The 18,106-nt window shown below is 54.6% G+C and overlaps 9 protein-coding genes across 9 annotated transcripts; 4 read left to right on the plus strand and 5 right to left on the minus strand.

Annotated features, from left to right (window-relative positions):
* Positions 1–48: 48 nt before the first annotated feature.
* On the plus strand, positions 49–1,362 carry MYCGRDRAFT_44609 (uncharacterized protein; the record flags this gene model as incomplete). Its single annotated transcript, XM_003850577.1, has 1 exon — positions 49–1,362. The coding sequence occupies one exon, from the start codon at positions 49–51 to the stop codon at positions 1,360–1,362; it is 1,314 nt and encodes a 437-aa protein (XP_003850625.1).
* A 415-nt stretch (positions 1,363–1,777) lies between these two features.
* Positions 1,778–2,266, plus strand: MYCGRDRAFT_94326 (uncharacterized protein; the record flags this gene model as incomplete). The annotated part of the gene is made up of 2 exons (XM_003850578.1): positions 1,778–2,113; positions 2,189–2,266. The coding sequence occupies 2 exons, from the start codon at positions 1,778–1,780 to the stop codon at positions 2,264–2,266; spliced, it is 414 nt and encodes a 137-aa protein (XP_003850626.1).
* A 1,798-nt stretch (positions 2,267–4,064) lies between these two features.
* MYCGRDRAFT_60611 (uncharacterized protein) lies at positions 4,065–6,341 on the plus strand (the record flags this gene model as incomplete). The annotated part of the gene is made up of 2 exons (XM_003850579.1): positions 4,065–4,314; positions 4,447–6,341. A coding segment is annotated over one exon (1,851 nt), but the record flags the coding sequence as incomplete, so codon positions are not given.
* A 373-nt stretch (positions 6,342–6,714) lies between these two features.
* Positions 6,715–7,788, minus strand: MYCGRDRAFT_86766 (uncharacterized protein; the record flags this gene model as incomplete). Its single annotated transcript, XM_003851195.1, has 1 exon — positions 6,715–7,788. One exon carries the CDS (start codon positions 7,786–7,788, stop codon positions 6,715–6,717), a length of 1,074 nt encoding a protein of 357 aa, XP_003851243.1.
* A 358-nt stretch (positions 7,789–8,146) lies between these two features.
* MYCGRDRAFT_105083 (uncharacterized protein) lies at positions 8,147–8,784 on the plus strand (the record flags this gene model as incomplete). The annotated part of the gene is made up of 2 exons (XM_003850580.1): positions 8,147–8,163; positions 8,286–8,784. 2 exons carry the CDS (start codon positions 8,147–8,149, stop codon positions 8,632–8,634), a joined length of 366 nt encoding a protein of 121 aa, XP_003850628.1.
* A 418-nt stretch (positions 8,785–9,202) lies between these two features.
* Positions 9,203–9,598, minus strand: MYCGRDRAFT_94330 (uncharacterized protein; the record flags this gene model as incomplete). The annotated part of the gene is made up of 1 exon (XM_003851194.1): positions 9,203–9,598. One exon carries the CDS (start codon positions 9,596–9,598, stop codon positions 9,203–9,205), a length of 396 nt encoding a protein of 131 aa, XP_003851242.1.
* Positions 9,599–10,040: 442 nt separating this feature from the next.
* On the minus strand, positions 10,041–12,707 carry MYCGRDRAFT_45397 (uncharacterized protein; the record flags this gene model as incomplete). The annotated part of the gene is made up of 1 exon (XM_003851193.1): positions 10,041–12,707. The coding sequence occupies one exon, from the start codon at positions 12,705–12,707 to the stop codon at positions 10,041–10,043; it is 2,667 nt and encodes an 888-aa protein (XP_003851241.1).
* Positions 12,708–14,788: 2,081 nt separating this feature from the next.
* Positions 14,789–15,719, minus strand: MYCGRDRAFT_73769 (uncharacterized protein; the record flags this gene model as incomplete). The annotated part of the gene is made up of 2 exons (XM_003851192.1): positions 14,789–15,019; positions 15,078–15,719. 2 exons carry the CDS (start codon positions 15,717–15,719, stop codon positions 14,789–14,791), a joined length of 873 nt encoding a protein of 290 aa, XP_003851240.1.
* A 1,503-nt stretch (positions 15,720–17,222) lies between these two features.
* MYCGRDRAFT_73771 (proteasome core particle subunit beta 1) lies at positions 17,223–18,088 on the minus strand (the record flags this gene model as incomplete). Its single annotated transcript, XM_003851191.1, has 2 exons — positions 17,223–17,887; positions 17,944–18,088. 2 exons carry the CDS (start codon positions 17,972–17,974, stop codon positions 17,223–17,225), a joined length of 696 nt encoding a protein of 231 aa, XP_003851239.1.
* Between the last annotated feature and the right edge of the window lie 18 nt (positions 18,089–18,106).

Raw genomic sequence — 18,106 nt, forward strand, 5'->3', positions numbered from 1 at the left:
CTAGCAACGCCATCTACACAATTCAGACTTGCACGGTCCGTAAGAACCATGGCGACTGCTAGCACCGTCCAGCTACAGGCCAGCCAGAAGCCCGCATACTACAAATCCGGCATCACATCCGAGACTTCAAAGAGAGCATCGGAACTCCTCCAGGAGAATCACGAGCGACACCACATTTTCTTCAACCACGAAGGCTTTCATAACCATATCGTTCATCATTTGCTTACACTATGGTCTTTGGGAGCTGGAACGGCTGACATCCAGAAAGGTTACGACGACAACCAATCCTACCAGCGCCCAGCAATCACCCCAAAGAGTTCCATCGTCGGCCAACTCCAAGATGTTGACACCTTTATGCAGCATCTCGGCCCGGAGAAGCACTACCCTGACTTCCTCGAATTCTTCAAACATGAGATCGAGGCAAAAGGCTGGCAGGAAACTCTCCGGCAATATGTCTTCGCGGGAGATCAGAGAGCCGATGACATGCTGGTCAGAATGTACTCGGGCTTCCTCCATCCTATCATTCACCTAGGTTTCGGCATTGAGTTTCAGCAGCCCGCAATCATCGCCGAGGCACTTGCACAAGCCGCATGCCACGACAACTGGCTTGGACAACTGCTCCTTCCGGCGGAGAAAGTAGCTGCTAGCCGAGCCGGTGGGACGTCGAAGAGCATTGTCCAGCTCATAGACGAAATCCATGCCGACAAGCAGATCATCGACGCAGTCCGCTGGGAGGATGGCAACAAGATCCGCGACGGCCTCCTCGCCCGTGCTGGAGACCGCATGATCGACTACCTCTCTCAAGTCAAGGTCAAGCCAGACGACCTCGAGCTCAAGATCGCCGAGATGACAAATGCCTGTATCTACTACACTGGCGGCGCGCAGAGAACCGACAAAGCGGTCAAGTTCGACTTCTTCTACATGCACTCGGTCAACAGCAGCATTTTCTGGTCCAGCTTTTTGAAGCAAGACTGGCTGAGCGAAGTCAACAAAGTCAGATTGTTGGAATGGAAGATCCGCCTGGACCTCGCCATGTATGCTTCGCGTCGTTCGCCCGAAGTTCGTCTGGACTTGATCAGAGACTACAAACCTTGTAAGCCTTCTGGCTGGGATGAGATACAGGCTCGTGTGTGTGCACTGCCGGACGACGGACATGCTTCGAAGCTGGTTCGAGCGATCGCACATGGTGAGCAGATTTGTGAGCCATACGAAGAGAGCGATGCCTTTCGGGTGAGAGGAAGCGATTGGCTTCAGCTCGGGCATATGATCATCGACTCTGTCGAAGCACCCGGCGAAACATGGGTGCGATCAACTGGATTTGACGAGGCCTGGAAGCATGTTCCTTTGCGATCGCAGTTGTAACTATATGCAATCTAGCAAGAGATAGCAGAGAGTAGGTAAAGTTGATACTACTCGCGGCGACCAGGACGAAAGCGTACATGGCGTAGAGCGAGGACTCTCTCATTCCCAGGCATAGTCCGCACAGTATTATGACGGGCCGAATCTACGAGGCTCGCAATGAGCAGTGCGGGCAGAAGACTCCCATGGTTTTCATCCTTGCCTGCTTTGTATACGGTCGATCAAGTCGCGGAATAATTTCAACGCCCATCGATGAATGCCTCCTTTGTCGAAAAATCTTTCTTCCCATAGTACAATACTAAGCCTCCCCACACACGGAAGCAGACGTATCCACTCGCCTGTTAAAACCCCATCTATCGCCCTCGTCCTCGAACCACCCCTTCCTCACCCTCTCCAACCCCCAACCCAAACCCCAAAAATGCGTTTCCCAACCCTCACCCTCCTCCTCCTCCTCCTCCTCTGCCTCACCACCCTAACCCTCGCCCAAAACAGCGAGAAATACTGCCGCATCAACCGCCCCAAAGCCTACCAAGCCATCGGCAACTTCTGCAAAAGATCCGGCCGCCTCATCGTCCCCTCGGAATACGCCCGCGTCGGCCAACGAGACGCAACGGGTCGCGCTCGCGCTTGGATTACGGGGAATTGTAGTGGCGGACAGTGGGTTCCGCAGCGGTTTTGTCGCGCGCAGTTTATGGAGATGTGTCAGTTTCGGACGCTGAATAAGAAGTTTGGGACGAGGATGTGTCAGTATTGGGTGAGTTGGGAACGGTGTAGAAGCTAGGGGTGGTGTTTGGGGGAGTTGAAGCTAATGTTTTTTTTTTCCACGCAGCATCTCAGATTTGATCCTCAGAGCAAAATCGGTGAAGAGCCTCTTGGTGGGTTTCATAAGATTCGCAAGCCGTCTTGAAGCCTTGCTTTGGTTGGACACGGCGATCGGTGAATGATGGGAGGTGGAGAAGGTGACTTTAGACGGAATTGTCGTAGTTTTGAGTGGAAACCGTCGGAGTCGAACACGTGTCTCTGTCTGCTGTGTATTCAAGCTTGACGAGCGGGAATATAGCAGGACGTCTCTGCAAGCGTTAAGGAATAGTCGTCTTGGTTGAGAAGCGAATACACGTATGAAAATGATAAGTCGTCAGTCGTATGGTCGTCGATGCATCAGGACTCGAGAGCTCCCATCGACTTGTCGGATATCCAACCCAACAAGACTGTCTTCTCGAAAGGTGGAGGTCAAGGTTTGGCTTGTGATCGAACCGCTGTTCTTGGCTCTTGCACGCCGCCGATTTTTCCTCTTCGAGAATTCCTGCTGGTGACTAGAGGCGACTTCAGTTAGTTACCTTTTAGATCCGCGTGGAAATCGGCGATGCTTTGCGGGCAAGGCTGGAGGGATGTTGAGCTCTTTGACCTTGCTGCCTTTGAAGGCGGCTGGTTTCGAAGGAGTGTATACACAAGATGGTTGGAAAGGGGAAGAGCAGAGCTTCACCCCAGTCATCACTGATTGGTTGGCCGCTCTGACCACTGAGAGGGTCCAGGAAATATTGCATGGAACCTACCTATCGTTGGAACAACAGTGTCTCCTTTTGATCCCCTGAGATCGTCGCCGCGAGTTGGGAGAATTCCGGGGAACAAACCCAGGGCACAGTTGACAACGCTGCGGCTTGCATCAGCGATCTGAAGGGTGGGAACATGCTAGAACTATTGCTCTCGTCGCCGCCAATTTGTTCAGCGTGCAACTTCGCTTGCAATTAGTAGGCGCCGGCAACTCGCGGTCTCCGATTTGGCTGAGGCCTTTTCCGGTTCCTAGAGGATTTCTGTTCGGAGTCCGGAGCATTTCTGTTGAAAATTGCCATGTCAATTCCCGTCATCGATCGCAGCAAGTTGGCACAACCTTTATGCAACAATTGCATCGTGGAGCGCAGTCTGCAGTCATCATTATGCATGATTATCTACATTATCTCATGCGAACTCCCCTCTTGTGTTGCATCGTCGTCGTCAATATCGCACTTGATTCATTCTCGTCGTTGTTGTTGACATAATTTCCTCTCTTCCCTTCTCGCAAATCTCGACGTTGAGCGTCGCCTATATTGGACTATCCTCTTCCAGGATTGGCCTGATTTCACCCCTGCTCGCCTGCAAATATAGGTAGCGATTGATTGCTCAGGATAAACCGGCCACTCTGGAACATCTCCCGACCGGGGTCTTCGATTGACTATTATTATTCTTGCTATCATACGCCCTGCGAATCGACAAGACAATATCCTTCAACAGCCTCTCGCAGTCGTGATCGACTTGCCATGGACGAGGACATTGCGACAGGTACCACATCTCGCCCCACCATCGTTCGCCTCCCGTCGACGTCCTACGCGCAATCCCGCAGCCCCTCGACCAACTTCGAACCCCTCGACGACGACGCTTCGCACCGCGACCGCGCGGCGGATGGCCACGATCGAATTATTCATATCCACGGAGAGTATGATTTCCTACGCGCCTTGATCACGGGAGACGCCAAAACTGTCAGGAGTGGGCTGGAGTCGGAGGAGTCGGAACGCGCGGTGAAAGCGGGACTGGGGTTGAAGCTGGATCTGGAATTGCCGAAAGCAGTGTGTGTAGCACCACGGAGAATGAGCAAGCGATCGATCAGCTCGCCCATGGCGCGGAGTCGGGAGAGCGTCGTGTTGGAGGATGTGGCCGAAGAGGAAACCGCGCCGAGTTCACCTCCGGAGTTGTCGTATTCGAAGAGCTCGAAGTCGTCATCTTCGTCGTCGAACAATAGTGATGAGGATGAGCTGGAGGATGCTGGGATCGCGAGTAGTAAGACGAGAAATTTCGAGGAGGTACAACTTGCGGGTGACGAGCGCGAGGACAATAATCTGCCGCCAGGCAGCCGACCGACTCTGCGGAAACCAGCGCATCGCTCCTTTACTACTGGCGCGACGGACGCGAGTGCTGCGGGAAGTTCGAGAGGCAGTGGAGGTGATGCAGGCGGCTCAAAGGCACGGTGGAAGGGCGACAGACTGGCACCGCTGCGATCTATGCCCAATGGGAATGGGAGTCAGCCAAATCTCCAAGTCAACATTATTGACGGAGTCTTGCGAGACCAGAGTCTGAACCTGCCGCATGGCCGCCGGAGCATGCAACGAGCGACTAGCAGTCCTATATCGCCATTCGCCCGAATGTCTCGAACGCCCTCGCCGAACAAACCATTCATTTCTGGCAGTCCTTCCGCGACCTCACCACAAGCGAACGGCCGCAGCCCTTCCTTCGAAGGATCGATACCGCATCGAAACGCTCCCGGAACATTGGCTCGCTCTGTGTCATGGCAGCCGGGCAGGAAGTCAGTCCAAGAGCTGGAGGCGGAGTGCAATGACGAGGACGAGGAGGTGCCGGACGATGCGATTCTGGAGAATGTGCCAATCTCTCCCTTGCCTGGTCAGCACCTCTCGGCATACAAATCCCCCAATGTGAGCGCGACATCATTATTACGCTCGCCGACTCCAAGTCCACATCGAAGACCATCCTACGCAGGTCTCCACTCCGCCAACATACCCAAGGGAGCAAAACGACCTTCTGCACCACCACTCAACGGACAAAACCGACCAACACGATCCCCGAAATACGGCAGACCACGAATGCCTCACAGCGCGACAGCCGGATCATTCCCTGCTGCCGAAAGACTACACGGCAAGCAACGCTCTCGATCATGGCATGAGCATCTCAACGATGAGGCTCGAGAGCTGTCGCAAGCATTGGAAGAGCACGCAAGCCGCAGACCCACCGAGTCGAAGTCCCACACGGCCGACAGCACACCCTCGAGCAGCCCACCGCGAACAACAGCCAAACCTGTCCGGTCGATTACGAGTCCGACCGAGTTCCCGTCTGTGCCAGCGTTGCAGAAAGGTAACATCATGATTGATCCGCTGCCGATCAGCAAAGAGAAGGAAGCAGTACTCTCACGGACAAGACCGTCATGGTTACCACCAAAGGATCAGAAAGAGGAGAAACGGCACTTGAGAGAATTCCAGCAGATGATGGCGCGAGCAGCCGAGGCCGAGAAGAAGCGCTTACTGAAAATGCAGGAGAATCGTGAGATGGACGAGGAGGTACAAGGCAGTGTTGCTCGAATTTGGGATCAGCATGTCCTTCCTAATTGGGACGCCGTCATGAAAGAACCACGCACGAGGGAACTATGGTGGCGAGGTGTCACTTCACGGAGCAGAGGCGAAGTCTGGCAGAAAGCGGTTGGAAATGAACTAGAACTGTCACCAGCTTCCTACGATGCTGCTCTCGAACGAGCCCGCGCACTGGAGGAGAAACTTGGCGACCTACCGGAGGAAGAGCTACCCAGCAGCAAGGAGCTGGCCTGGTTTGAAGCCATCGATCGAGATGTGACGACGGTCTTTCCGGAACTGAACATGTTCCAGCACGGCGCACCTCTGCACGACGCTCTGGGCAACGTCCTGAAAGCCTACGCCATGTATCGAAGCGATATTGGCTATGTTTACGGAACTCACCTTGTGGCGGGGATGGTTTGTATGCATGTTCCTCCAGCCACGGCATTCGTGCTGCTGGCCAACTTGCTCAACCGTCCCCTCCCGCATGCATTCCTCGTTCACGACCGGACTGGCATGCAGCGCGCCTACGAACTTACCCTCCACACGCTTCGCTACAAATTCAGCAGGCTGCACGACCACATCACGTCCGAAACCATCGGCCTCCATCCGGAAGAATTTCTCGACCCCATGTTCCGCTGCTTGTTTGCAAATAATCTTCCTCACGAACATGTTGCCCGGATCTGGGACCTTTTCGTTTTCGAAGGCGACAAAGCGCTGGTCCGCGCTGCTGTGGCCGCCATGGGCATACTGGAGCCCAAGCTGTACGGCAACAGAGAGGAGATCCTCGGTCTGATCGGCTGGCAGAATGAGTCGCGCTGGAGTGTCGGGACTGAGAACGAATTCGTCGAGGCCGTCAGAGAGGCTGGCAAAGTCGACCAGAGGAGGAGTGCGAGTGCTTAGAGAGCCGAAGCGTACTGCCATCCGCTGAATATCTTCTGGACGACGAATTACGCCAGGAAACCGTTTCGTTGAGATGAGCGACTGTCGTTTGAAGAAAGAGACACGCTCGCAGCAGAACGATAATGATCGAAGACAACCGCTTGGACACAGAAGAGTTGGATAATGCAAGAAGAAGCCAACTTGTTCACATCGTACAGAAATTACATAATGACCAGAGCCCTAGGAACGGATACTTGGATGAACAGACGGAAGGCATTCGCTGGCGTAGAAGTAGCACGCAAGTGTACTGTACAGTGCTCATAGCAGCAACTCATAATCATTATTGTATCATCGACCTCACCAATCACGACGGGATATTTCCCACCGTCTTCAACACCTTCCTCGCATCCTCTCTCACCTCCTCCGTAATCCTCGCTGCCGACTTGAGCCCCTTGATCAACCCCACTCCCGCCCCAGCATACGTCGCCAACCTCGCATTCTCCCCCCACCCCTCATCCCCCTTCTTCAACGCCTCATCATACAACCTCTGATTCTCCTCCTCACTCATCCCCTTCTCCGCGTCCTCCCAGCTATAATTCAACACCCCCCTCCCTCCATACCTCGCCGGCCAATCTCTCGTGCCACGCAACTGATCATACAACTTCGTCCGCTTCGTCGTCACGCCCCCATCCTTCGCCTTCACCACCGCATCGCGATACCCTTTCGGCAAATTCGCCTCCGGCGCAGCTAAATACCTCGTCCCCAGCGTGACCCCCGCGGCTCCCAGCGCGATCGCCGCCGCGACTCCCCTGCCGTCCATGATCCCTCCACTCGCGACCAGAACCGGTTTCGTCAGTCCCTCCGCTTCGCACAGTCGAGTCACCTCGTCGTCCACTTCGGGGAATAAAGCGATCAGTCCAGCGGCCTTTTCCAACCCGTGTCCACCAGCATCCTGCCCTTGCACGACCAACACATCCGGCTGACAACTCCTCGTCACCTCCACCGCTTCCTCCACCGTTCCGATCTGAATCCACACTTTCGACTTTCCCCCCGTCACCCTCCTCACTTCTCTCGTCCACGTCTCAAAATCCGACACTTCATGCGGAGCGAATAACCACACCGCCGCGGGTTTGAACTCCTCCAACAGGGGTAGGGCACCTTGTAGTAACTCATCGCCCGCCCAGAGGAGGAATCCCACGCCGATGGGGAGTACATCGGGGACAGAGCGGAGGTTGGGAGAGGAGGCGATCTGAGAGCGGGCTTCGGAGAGGAGGTGGGGAAGAGAGGGGGAGGAGATGGAGCTGCCGGCGCCGATGAAGCCTAGGCCGCCGGCGCGGGAAGTTTCGGTTGCGAGGTGGGAGAGGGCGATGAGGCGCATGGGAGCGAGGGAGATTAGGGGGGAGAGGGTCCAGGGGTAGTCGGCTTTGAGGCGATCCATTTTTGATCTATTTTTGGGGGGTGGGGGGGGGGGGGGGGGGGATGGTTTGAGAGGGGTTGGTTGCGGGGAGTGCTATGGAATGGAAGGGAAGGGAGGGAGGATGTCTTGGTGGTATTTGGTGGCTACATGGCTATGTATAAGGCGTGACTTGCGTGACTGCGATCTCGGAGAAGCAATGTGGTTAGGGTTGGAGGATGAAGGGAAGAGAGGAAGTGACGTCGGGATCCGACTGCCGCACGTGATGAGGATTTTGAGCGGAACACGACCGCGTCTGCTTGACATTCACTTCGATTTGGAGTCTTTGAGACAACACTTTCCGTTGTATTCCACTATTCTCTGACAGAATCGCGTCGCAAACATGAACGCGCCAGACAGGTCAGTATCCTCACCTCAGACTCCTCAACACCGCACAGCACAAACCCGCAGGACCATCCTCCACCAACCTCCACCCAAACAACCACCAATACACCAGAACCTAACCACCACCCCCCTCACAGATTCGAATCCTTCCTCCTCGCCGACAACGAGAAAAAAGTCGAAGTCGACCCGGAAACCCGCGTCCCCAACGCAGCAATGTTCACCTTCAACAAAGAAGACCACACGCTCGGCAACCTCCTGCGCGCCAAACTCGCCAAAGCCGAACACGTGCTATTCGCGGGTTACCAGGTGCCGCACCCGCTGTTCGCGCAGTTTAAATTGAGGGTGCAGACGGATGGGGAGGTCAGTCCGAAGGAGGCGGTCGTGCAGGCTTGTAAGGAATTGGTGGCGGAGTTGCAGAGTTTGGATCAGGAGTTTACGAAGGAGTGGGAGTTGAAGAAGATTGCGGGGGAGGGGGCGGGGCTTTGAGGAGGGAGGATGGATAAGTAAGTGGGTGGGTGGGATGGAGTGATGGGATGGAAAAAGATGCATAGCGAAGGCGTTTACATGTGATGGGTCATATTTGGCTGGAAAAGAAGCTCCAGAGCGAGCCGGCGTTTTTGATTTGGGGCGGAAAGCAAGGACGCAAAACATCATGATACCCCATCGAGAGCAATAGCTTCTGAAAGGACTATTCTGCTTGGACTCAGCTCTTCATTGGGCCATTCCCGCCTGCGCCATCACAGGACTACAGGCTATTGGGCTGTAGACTGGCGACCAAGAGAGGCATTGAAGTGGGACAGCATGTGAGCTCCCCCGGCCGGCTGCTTGGTCTGATATGCCTTTCATCCTCTTGCGATCCCTGGATCATTGAGGACCCATAAGCTTGGGGCTTGGAGACACTGAGCATAACTGATAAAGTCGGACAGAAAAGGGTGAATGTTCTCTCTGGATCAAAAGCCGGTTGACAAGCCTATCCAGACGAAACCGGAAAAAAAAATACTACCTATAAGCTATCAACCCACCCGACGGCCTCCCCCTTCCAAGCCATTCATCATCACCTCACCCTCTCCAACCTCCACTCCTGACACCCCTTCCTCCCAAAATTCCTCCGATCCCAGCCATTCCTTCTCGGACTCCGCGCACACATCTGATGAAACTGCGAATTACAATACGTAATCGGAACCCACTGCGGCGGATCACAGGTCCCTTTGATCGAAGCCCGAGTCTTGCCGTTGGTGGATCTCCGACCTTTGGAGGCGTAGGGGGAGGGAACGTGGATGTTGTCCGTGATGCCTTGGGCGTTGCGTTTGAAGCAGAAGGTTTGGATGGCCGAGTTGGAGGCGGGGTCTTTGCGGGCGCAGGCGACGGCGTCTTGGTAGTCGTCGGCGAGGATGGGGAGGGTGGTGAAGGTGAGGAGGAGGAGGGTGGTGATGAGAGGGGTGAGCTGCATTTTGAAGGGGAGTCTGTGGGTTGTGATTCAGTGATGATATGATCGGTTGGAGCCGTTGTGGTCAGGGTGTGGGATTCTGGACTGATGCAGGCTAGAATATAGGGAAGAGGGCTGCTAAATTGCGTCAAAGGAAGGAAATTGAAGTCGTTGCGTGTGTAATTTGTGACAAAGAGAACCGTTTGCAATAATACAAAGGCCTACCTCGAGAGAACTAGGCGCACGTGGGAACTGGAAACAAAGCCAACGAGTCGAGCCCCGTGGAAATGGGAAGGCGGTCTTCTCGTTGTCATGTATTCGAAAATTGAATTTGCATCGCTGCATGTGTACGCCATCCATGCAAATCATATCAGCCTTGGGGTATCTTTCTCTAATAAAAAGCAAAGCAGTCTTGGTTCATGACTCCGTAAAGCTCGCATTCGCGTCTCATAAGCAATCGTATCCTCTACGACGGAAAGGTGCTGCTGCGAGGCAGGTTGAAGTAGTCCTTCGGCAGCTGATCCGCCGAGATTCTCGCCAACTTCTGCAGCACAGTCAAGAGGCCCGTGGAACCTTGCGTCAGCGTGGCCTGTGCGAGAGTGTTGCGCTTTCCGACCGTGACGGTGAAGACGTCCTTCACCTTTTCTTCCTTGCCGAGCTCGTTCGCCCATTGATAGATGACTTCGTCTTCGCGGTCGTCGCCAGCGATCATCATGAAGTCCGGAGCAGAGAGTCCTTTGGAGTTCTGGCAAAGCGCTTCGTAGACGTGCTTGGCCGCGGTGCCCTTGCTGAAGTCTTCCTGCTCAATCAACACGGCACCTTTGATCGGAACGGCGTGAATGTGCATGGAGTCCTTGCAGGATCCGTTGATCTGATCGGCGCTCTCACCGGCTTGTCGCATCGCAGCCTCTTGGTCCTTGGACTTCTCGTATCGAAAAAGAAGGCTGCAATTCCGCTCCTCGATGTAACTACCCTCCAGACGCTCCTTGTAGTACTCGAGGATTCCACGAACTTCAGCCTTCCAGTTGTTAACCTCTTTCATGTCGACGAACGGAGTCCACTTGTTGTTCTGCACGCCGAACTCACGCACAAAACAGCCATTCTCAGCGATGAGACCGACCTTGGGAAGTGTGCGAAAGTGGTTCTCGAGCTCGTCGGGAGTGCGTCCGGACATGATGTAGAAGATGTTTCGAGGATCGGCCATCAGATCGTTCAGCGCTTCGACCACACGCGCTGGCGATCCAAGAGGGATTCCAGTAGCGGTGCGATGAGGTGCGAGGGTGCCCTCAAAGTCGATGATGAAGAGTCGATTTTGCGCATCCTTGTACTTGTCCGCAAGCTGCGAGATGTTGAGACGTGGGACGGCGGCCGATGCACGCTGGTGATGCTCATCGTACGCCTTGTCGAGACGCTCGCCAATTTTGGTTGCCCACGACCCACCAGTGCGGGTGGAGACAATCTCTTGGAGGCGCGTCCACCGGACAGCTTTCTCTTCGGCGCTCATGTCAAGACCTTGCTTGATTGCATCGGCAATTCCGGAAAAGTCCCATGGGTTGATAGAGATGTGCTTGTCCTCGAAGACAACAGCACTGCCGGTAAACTCGGACAGGACAAGAGGACCGTGCTGCTTGCCACCGTATTTGCCATCTTGACAGTGAATGTACTCGTGTGCGGTCAGATTCATCCCATCACGCAGGGCCGAGATCATCAGCAGGTCTGCAATAGAGAGCATGGCAAGATATTGCGCGAACGGGAGATCTTGGGCGAGGAAGAGCAGCGGCTGATGGTTCAGCGTGGCGTGAACCGAGTCGATTCGTGTGCAGATATCGGATACGGTGCTCAAGAGCTCTGCTTGTTCACTGGCCGAGGTCGCGACCTGTATCATGCAGACCTTTTCCCTGTATTCCGGGTTGCGATTGAGGAAGAGCTCGTACGCCAGTAGCTTTTGCCGTACACCATGGACGTGATCGAGTTTGTCTCTGCCAACGATGACAAGCTTGTCCTTGTACTTTTGCGAGTAGAGTCCGATCATTTCCTTGACTTCGTCGGTCTGCCGAACGTCCTCGAACAATGGCGGGTTGATGCCGATGGGTTCACTGGTGACGTTCACGAAGTGATCTTCGAGCTGGACTCCTTCTGCGGTCGTCTCGACGGCCAAGAGTCGGCTGCAGGTCTGAAGGAAGTGCGAGGAGTATTCGTCGCACTGAAAGCCAATCAAATTGGCACCGAGCATGCCCTCCAGTAGCTCTTTTCGCGTGGAAAGGCAGCGAAACACTTCCGATGAAGGGAATGCTGTGTGAAGGAAGAAGCCGATCTTGGCCTCTGGTAGCTTTTCTCGAATCATACCCGGTACGAGCAGAAGGTGGTAGTCGTGGACCCAGATCGTGTCACCTTTCTTGTAGCTCGAGATGGCTTGATCTGCGAAAGCTTGATTGACATTGCGGTAGAATTCCCAACTGTGGTCCGCATATGCCTTGCTCTTGGGGTGGTCGGGAACTTGGTAATGAAAGATCGGCCACAGAATCGTCTTGCAATAGTGCGAGTAGTGACCATCGATGTCTTTGTCGGTGCAATAGACGACCTCGGATTGGTACTCGTTCAGTAGCGTGTCGTGAATTCCTTCTTTAATCGAGTCTGAAAGAGCATCCGTAGGCATGCCGAGGGTACCAATCCAGGTGATGCCCGACTCGAGGCCGTCGACATCAGTCACCTGACGGATAGCATTCACGAGTCCACCGTTTCCGTGAATGGCGGGCTCGACCGTCCAAGACTTGTCTTCGAAGCCTCCGTCGGAGCTCGGTGCGCGATTCTTCAATGAATTCGGCGAAAGCTTACTAGACTTCCGTAGCGCTCGTGCTTTGCGTTCCTTGAGTTCCTCATATTCTTTGGCGAAGTCCTGGATGGATGCGCTCGGGAGAGGTCCGGCTCGAGATCGTGGCTGGTTGAAGATTGCTTGTCGTCCCCTGAAATGTTGGTCAGCGTGGGCACTGTCAGGTACACTTGCTTCATTGACTTGCCACTCCGCATGCGTGTCACTGCGCAGAAGAGAGCGCGGATCACCAGGTCTCGCAATGTGACGCTGCAATTCCGACTTGGCCAAGTTGAAGTCTTCCGTAACACCCAGCGGAGTCATGGGTGGTGTCGGCTGAGCCAACAAGCTTGTAGTGGAAGTGCGCGACGTCAGATCAACAGTCGACGAGGTTGCGCGCTTGTGCAGTTGGAAGCCGGGATCGCGGCGATACTCCTTCGGCGGTAGCTCAGCGAAGGAGACAGTGTTGGGTAGGAAGCTGGTGGCAGTCAGCGACTCGTGTTTCATGTGTATGAAGATGGGAATACTTACAGCGACAATGTGAAAGAGGTCGCCATTGTGGCGGTTCGATTGCGACTTCAACGTGCGCAGCTGTTGTTTCGGTGAGAAGAGGTGGTGAATTCGAAGATGTTCGTGTTCGAAGTCGTGGTGCGGAAGGTCTTGTAGCAAGTTCATGTGAAGATGACGGAAGAAGGTCGAAGTCGAGGTGGAGGTGAGGTCGAGGGCCAGCTTGCGGAACGAGGTGGAATCGGACAGGGTTGATGTGCAAGCAAACAAGGAAGGCAGGGCAAGGCTGATGGAATCGTGAGGAAGAGCAAGTGCGGTGAGGTGATGAGAGCTCGAGTGGTGATTTAAGGTTCGCGCCAGCGTATGCTTTGCCCTGGTCAAGTGAAATGGAAGAGGGAAAGAATGGAAGCAGCGAGAAAAAGTTGAGAATTGGAAAGGACGATGCTGCTGCTGCTGCTGCTTGTCCTTGCGGGAACGGGCCGGACGGTGTGCCACTTGCCTTGGTACAGACTTACGGTGGTGGTGTAGTACTGGCGATGAGTTCCGGTCGATGATATCACTCTTATGCGTAGGGTGGTGGATGGGCTTCGTTGCTGCCAGGTTTGGGGTTGTAAAAGGCGTGGGAGGAGTTGAACTTCAACGGGGCATGCAAACAGAATTGTTGTGGTCGGCAGCTAGAACTAGTTCTAAATTAGACCTCCGCCGTGCCGAGCCCTGTCAAGTGATCCTTCTCGAAAGACAGACCTCGACAACACCGATCTGAGGCGCCATAATGATGCTATACGGGAACTCCTTCGACGGTCAAGGTATCGCAACTATGTCAAAAGTATGTCAAGATTACGAATGATGAGAGGCAGAACTACCGACTACTTATGACCGACCATGCCATCACCTCACCCATCACAATCGCCAAACTTGACCATTCCCTGCACGACACCTCATCATTCAACGCCGACATCCTCCGTCAGTAGTGACACGGCAACACGTGTTCGGAGGTTCGGAGGCCGGACCGTGCAACGAAACGCCTGGGCAAGATCCTGTTCGGGGCATGAGACGTGGCTCGTGAATGACGAAACGGTCAGGTCCAGCCTTCTTCAGGAGTTTGCCTTGCTGTTTCGTCTCGCATCGAAGCAGTTTCAGCCTCACATGTTCACGCAGCACGTCATTGATGATACCATAGCGAGCATGCTCGGCCAGTCATCCCTGTACGACGCTTCAGTTGGCATCTGATGAAGCACCGAGCACCCTCGCTCACTGTGAGCGAGGGTGCTCACAGTCCGAGCCACCTAGGTGCAAGTCGCGCAGAGCAGTCTGAGCGAGACAACGGAGGAACATCGCAGTCGCACGTGGCTCAGCACGAAAACAGATCGGAAGCCCCCTTCTTCACGTGGAACCACGCTCGCCTCAGACTGAGCTTGAGAATCGTCCATTCAAAAGCCCGGCTACATACCATTACGCCCGCTCCCAGGAAAAAAGGCATCACTGAAAGAACGCCATGCACTGCGCCTCATTACGCCTCTATAACTGCGTTACGTCAGCCACCGCTCGCCCACGCAAAGGGTTCCCCGATCCCACGCGCAACGCTCCAAAAAAAAAGCCAGAATAGTCCAAACAAATTGGGTATACTCGATTCGTCGAAGAGAAAGGAATGCGGACTCAGATGTCCCAGAAGCGAGGAAAAGTCTATCGTTCGGCTGTCCTAGACCTGTGGTCGAGAAGATGAGCCGGGTTGTCGGTGAAAGCGTGATGATCCAGTAGGTGTTGTCGATAGTTGTTCCGAGAAGATGTGTAGAGGTGTACGTGCGCTGTCGTTTCTTCGTAAGCAGAGAGCGGTAGATGCCTGCGGCCAGTGGACCAGTCTCTTGAAGTCAGACCGTTGATCGCAAAATGTCCATTGCTCAGCTATCAGCTCGTACAGTAGACGCGCTGTCCGAGGACGTCTCGCTGAGCGACCTCGTCTGCATGGACTCAGATGCCTGCTTCTGAGCAACGACTTCGCGAGCGTAAAACTCAACCAGCATGGTCCCGTATGCCTCGATCTCCTCAACAGGCACTGAGAGTCTGAAGTCGTTCAGGAGGAGGAATTGAAGCTCCAGATGGTTAAGCTCGGAGAGAGGTAATCCGCCGACCTATAATTGATGAGTTGTTAGCTGGTGTTAAACTACAAGATACACGCACAACACCAACCTTTGCGTATCGCGAGTTTGTGTAGAAGATGTCGGAGAAGAATTTGCTCGCGCAAGTCACACCGGCGATGACCAGTCGGTGGATATTGAAGCTGTCGACAACGAAAAAGTGGGAGAGATTGTAAGGGTCGATGTTCGAGGGTGAAGTTGGTAGCGATGGCGACTCGGGCTGGCTTGGTCTGCTGTGAGGTGTTCCGGGAATACCTTGTTGCGAGGCCTTTCCTCGCTCCAGGTTACCGGAATGTGGTGGTGTCGCTTGTTGCGTGCCTAATGGGGTGGTCGCTTGGACACCCTCCATAAGATCTGATGCGACCGACTCCGAAGAAGCACTTCGCTCTCGCAGTGATTGCTCGTTGGCCGCTCGCAGGCTCTGCATCGGACCAGCATTCACTCGCTCAGTCATCCTGTCGAAATAGACCAGCAAGCTGAGGAATACCTCGTAGCTGGTAGGGCAGTACTTATTTATCCTGCTCAGATAGCTCAGTATCGTGATACTTGGTACGTTCTTGCCGTGGAAAGCCAGAACGCTGGTCGTTTGTGAGGTGAGATGTGATGCTACGTCCACGCTGGGCGTCTGGCGATGCAAGTGCTCATGCTGCCGATCATTCGTCGTGGTGATCTTCGTGAGCAGGCCTGCAACCATTTCTATTATGTGCTCGACCTTCATCTCGCTGATCTCGTATTGCGTTCCCTCCTCTTCACCGCCCTGTGATCGCGAGCGACTCCGCGAGCGGATCTCGGAGAAGCTGCCCATGTCTTCGCTGGCGAAGCTTTGTATGTGCTCTAAATCTCGTACTTTGATCTTTCTCGGCCGTGAGGCTCTTTGCTCAGGCGTCGGTCTGGTGGAGACGGCATCTTCAAGGGCGGTTTGAGGTAGATCGCTGGGTGGAGCAGGATGTGCTGCTAAGGAGGGACTCGGTGGTTCTTCGGTTCGGGATTGCTGTGAGGCCGAGGAAGGAGCACGCGTGGTTCGTGAAGGTATATCATGGCTTCGTGTGGTAGTGGTAGTAGCAGCAGAGGAGCTCGATGCTCTCTGCGCTGGTTCGGACATAGGTGTATCGACTTGCGAATCCGTCCGGCTTCGTCTCGGTGGAGGAGTGGATTCGCGCGTTCGTGGCGCTTCTCCGAAAGCGTCGTGGCTGGGCGAGGCGTGATGCGAGAAGAATGAATTCACGGCATCGAGGACGACCGAGCCCATATTAGCTCATCGATTCGATCCGTCTTGGCCTCCAGACAATCTGTAGCTGGGCTTATCAGTGATGTTCGTGTGGATCGATGTATTCGCGGAGAGTCAAGCGCATGAGGAGATCGACATTGACCAGATGAGCGCGAGTTGGTATGTCGACGTCCCCTTGCGGTGAGAAGTGTTTCTGGGAGGGAGTCGCTTTTTGGAAACTGGTGCATGGAAGCGAAAACGCTGATGTCGTGCAAGTGACGCGGACGGAATTGGCGGGCGCGAAGCGGTGGACAAGCAATGTTGAAGTGCGGCGTTGGGGAACCCGTATGTCTATGCAGAGGACGGTGACTGCAGGAGTCTCGAGGATAACGTGCGGTCGAAGCTATGCACCAGTGCAGAGAACATCCCAACCTGGGTGACGCGAGATCCCAACTGTAATGCGGCCGGGCATACCAAGGAAAACAACGAGGGGGAAGAGGTGGCAGCAACGCCAGACAAAGGCACTCACCTGGATGTTTCATCCAGTCCTCCGATATGCAGCGGTCTTCCTGGCAGCGTGCTCCAACTTAATGAGACGCGGCGATTCCTGTTGCGCCGGAGAAAGTGGTGAAAGTATGTCAAGTCGCAAGAGCTGCATGGAAGTAACGTAAAGTAAAGGAATAAGGTTGAAGATCCACAAGCACGCTAGCAGTACAGCCCGTGTGTCTCTTGCGCTTGTGATTGGGGCCGGTCGTGGATGCGATGTCGACGGCGTGCGAACTACTGTCTTGGGCAATATACGTTGGAATTGTTGCGAGGCCGACAAAGACACAAGAGTTGACATCGTGCCTCCATGGCTCTATCGAACCTGAGCTGAAACTGCACTCGCTAATTCGTGACGCCTTCACTCGTTCGCAAGCCGCCATGCATGACTCTCGCCGGTGCCCATAATAGTGTACATCTGCTCTCCTCGACAGATTCCCAATCTCATCATGGCTTGTCGGTTCCTGGCCCGGTGTAGCCTCTGTCAGGAAGATACAAGTGTCGCACAGCACCCTTCGCCGTCAGAACCACCATGCGAATCACACCTCCCGAGCTGCCATCCCACTTGATCGCCTCCTGTAGCGCGCCCTTCACAAACGAGATTCCCTCCGCCTCATCCATGCCCTCCTTCCAGTTGGCGTCGCAGTAACCATAGATGTATGTCGAGCCTGACCCGCCGATGGCGTAAGACTGCTTGTGAAGAGAGCCTCCCAACGGGATCGAGTACACCTGTCCGCCATGTCTGTGGTCCCACCCTGCGATGATGATGCCCGCACTCAATGAGTCCTTGTTGTCATAGCACAGCTCTTGAAAGATGGCCGCGGCCGTTTGTGTCGTCGGTGGTTCGTCGTTTGTGATGCCGTACATGCCCAGGTGGTATTGCACAATATCCGCCACTGCCTGTGTGTCCGCCGCTGAGCCTGACCGACAGCACCAGATCGTGTCGTGAACTTGTGTGAGTTTGTCCGTGACGCGGTTGGCAATGTATGCGCCTGTGGTTGTTCGACTGTCTGCTCCCAAGATGACCCCGTCCTTGAAGTTGATGGCCATGATCGAGGTTCCGAGGTTGACCTCTCCCGATTTGAGATGGTTCATGTCGATGTGGATGCCATCTGAGGAATATGTGTCAGTGATGGCGGCCAAGTGCTGTAGCTGATCTCGTACGTACCTTCACCGAGCATGCCGGTTTGGTTGATCATGATGGCGGTGGTTGGCGGTCCAGCGATATCGAGGGATTGAGATTCGAGGTCGGCGAGGTTCGATGGAATGCAGGTACGCTGATCTTGTTTTGTCGGTCAACTGGAGGTTTGTGCAGATGAAGTTGTTGATGA

Source organism: Zymoseptoria tritici, chromosome 7 (assembly GCF_000219625.1).
Source record: "Zymoseptoria tritici IPO323 chromosome 7, whole genome shotgun sequence".
NCBI lineage: Eukaryota > Fungi > Ascomycota > Dothideomycetes > Mycosphaerellales > Mycosphaerellaceae > Zymoseptoria > Zymoseptoria tritici.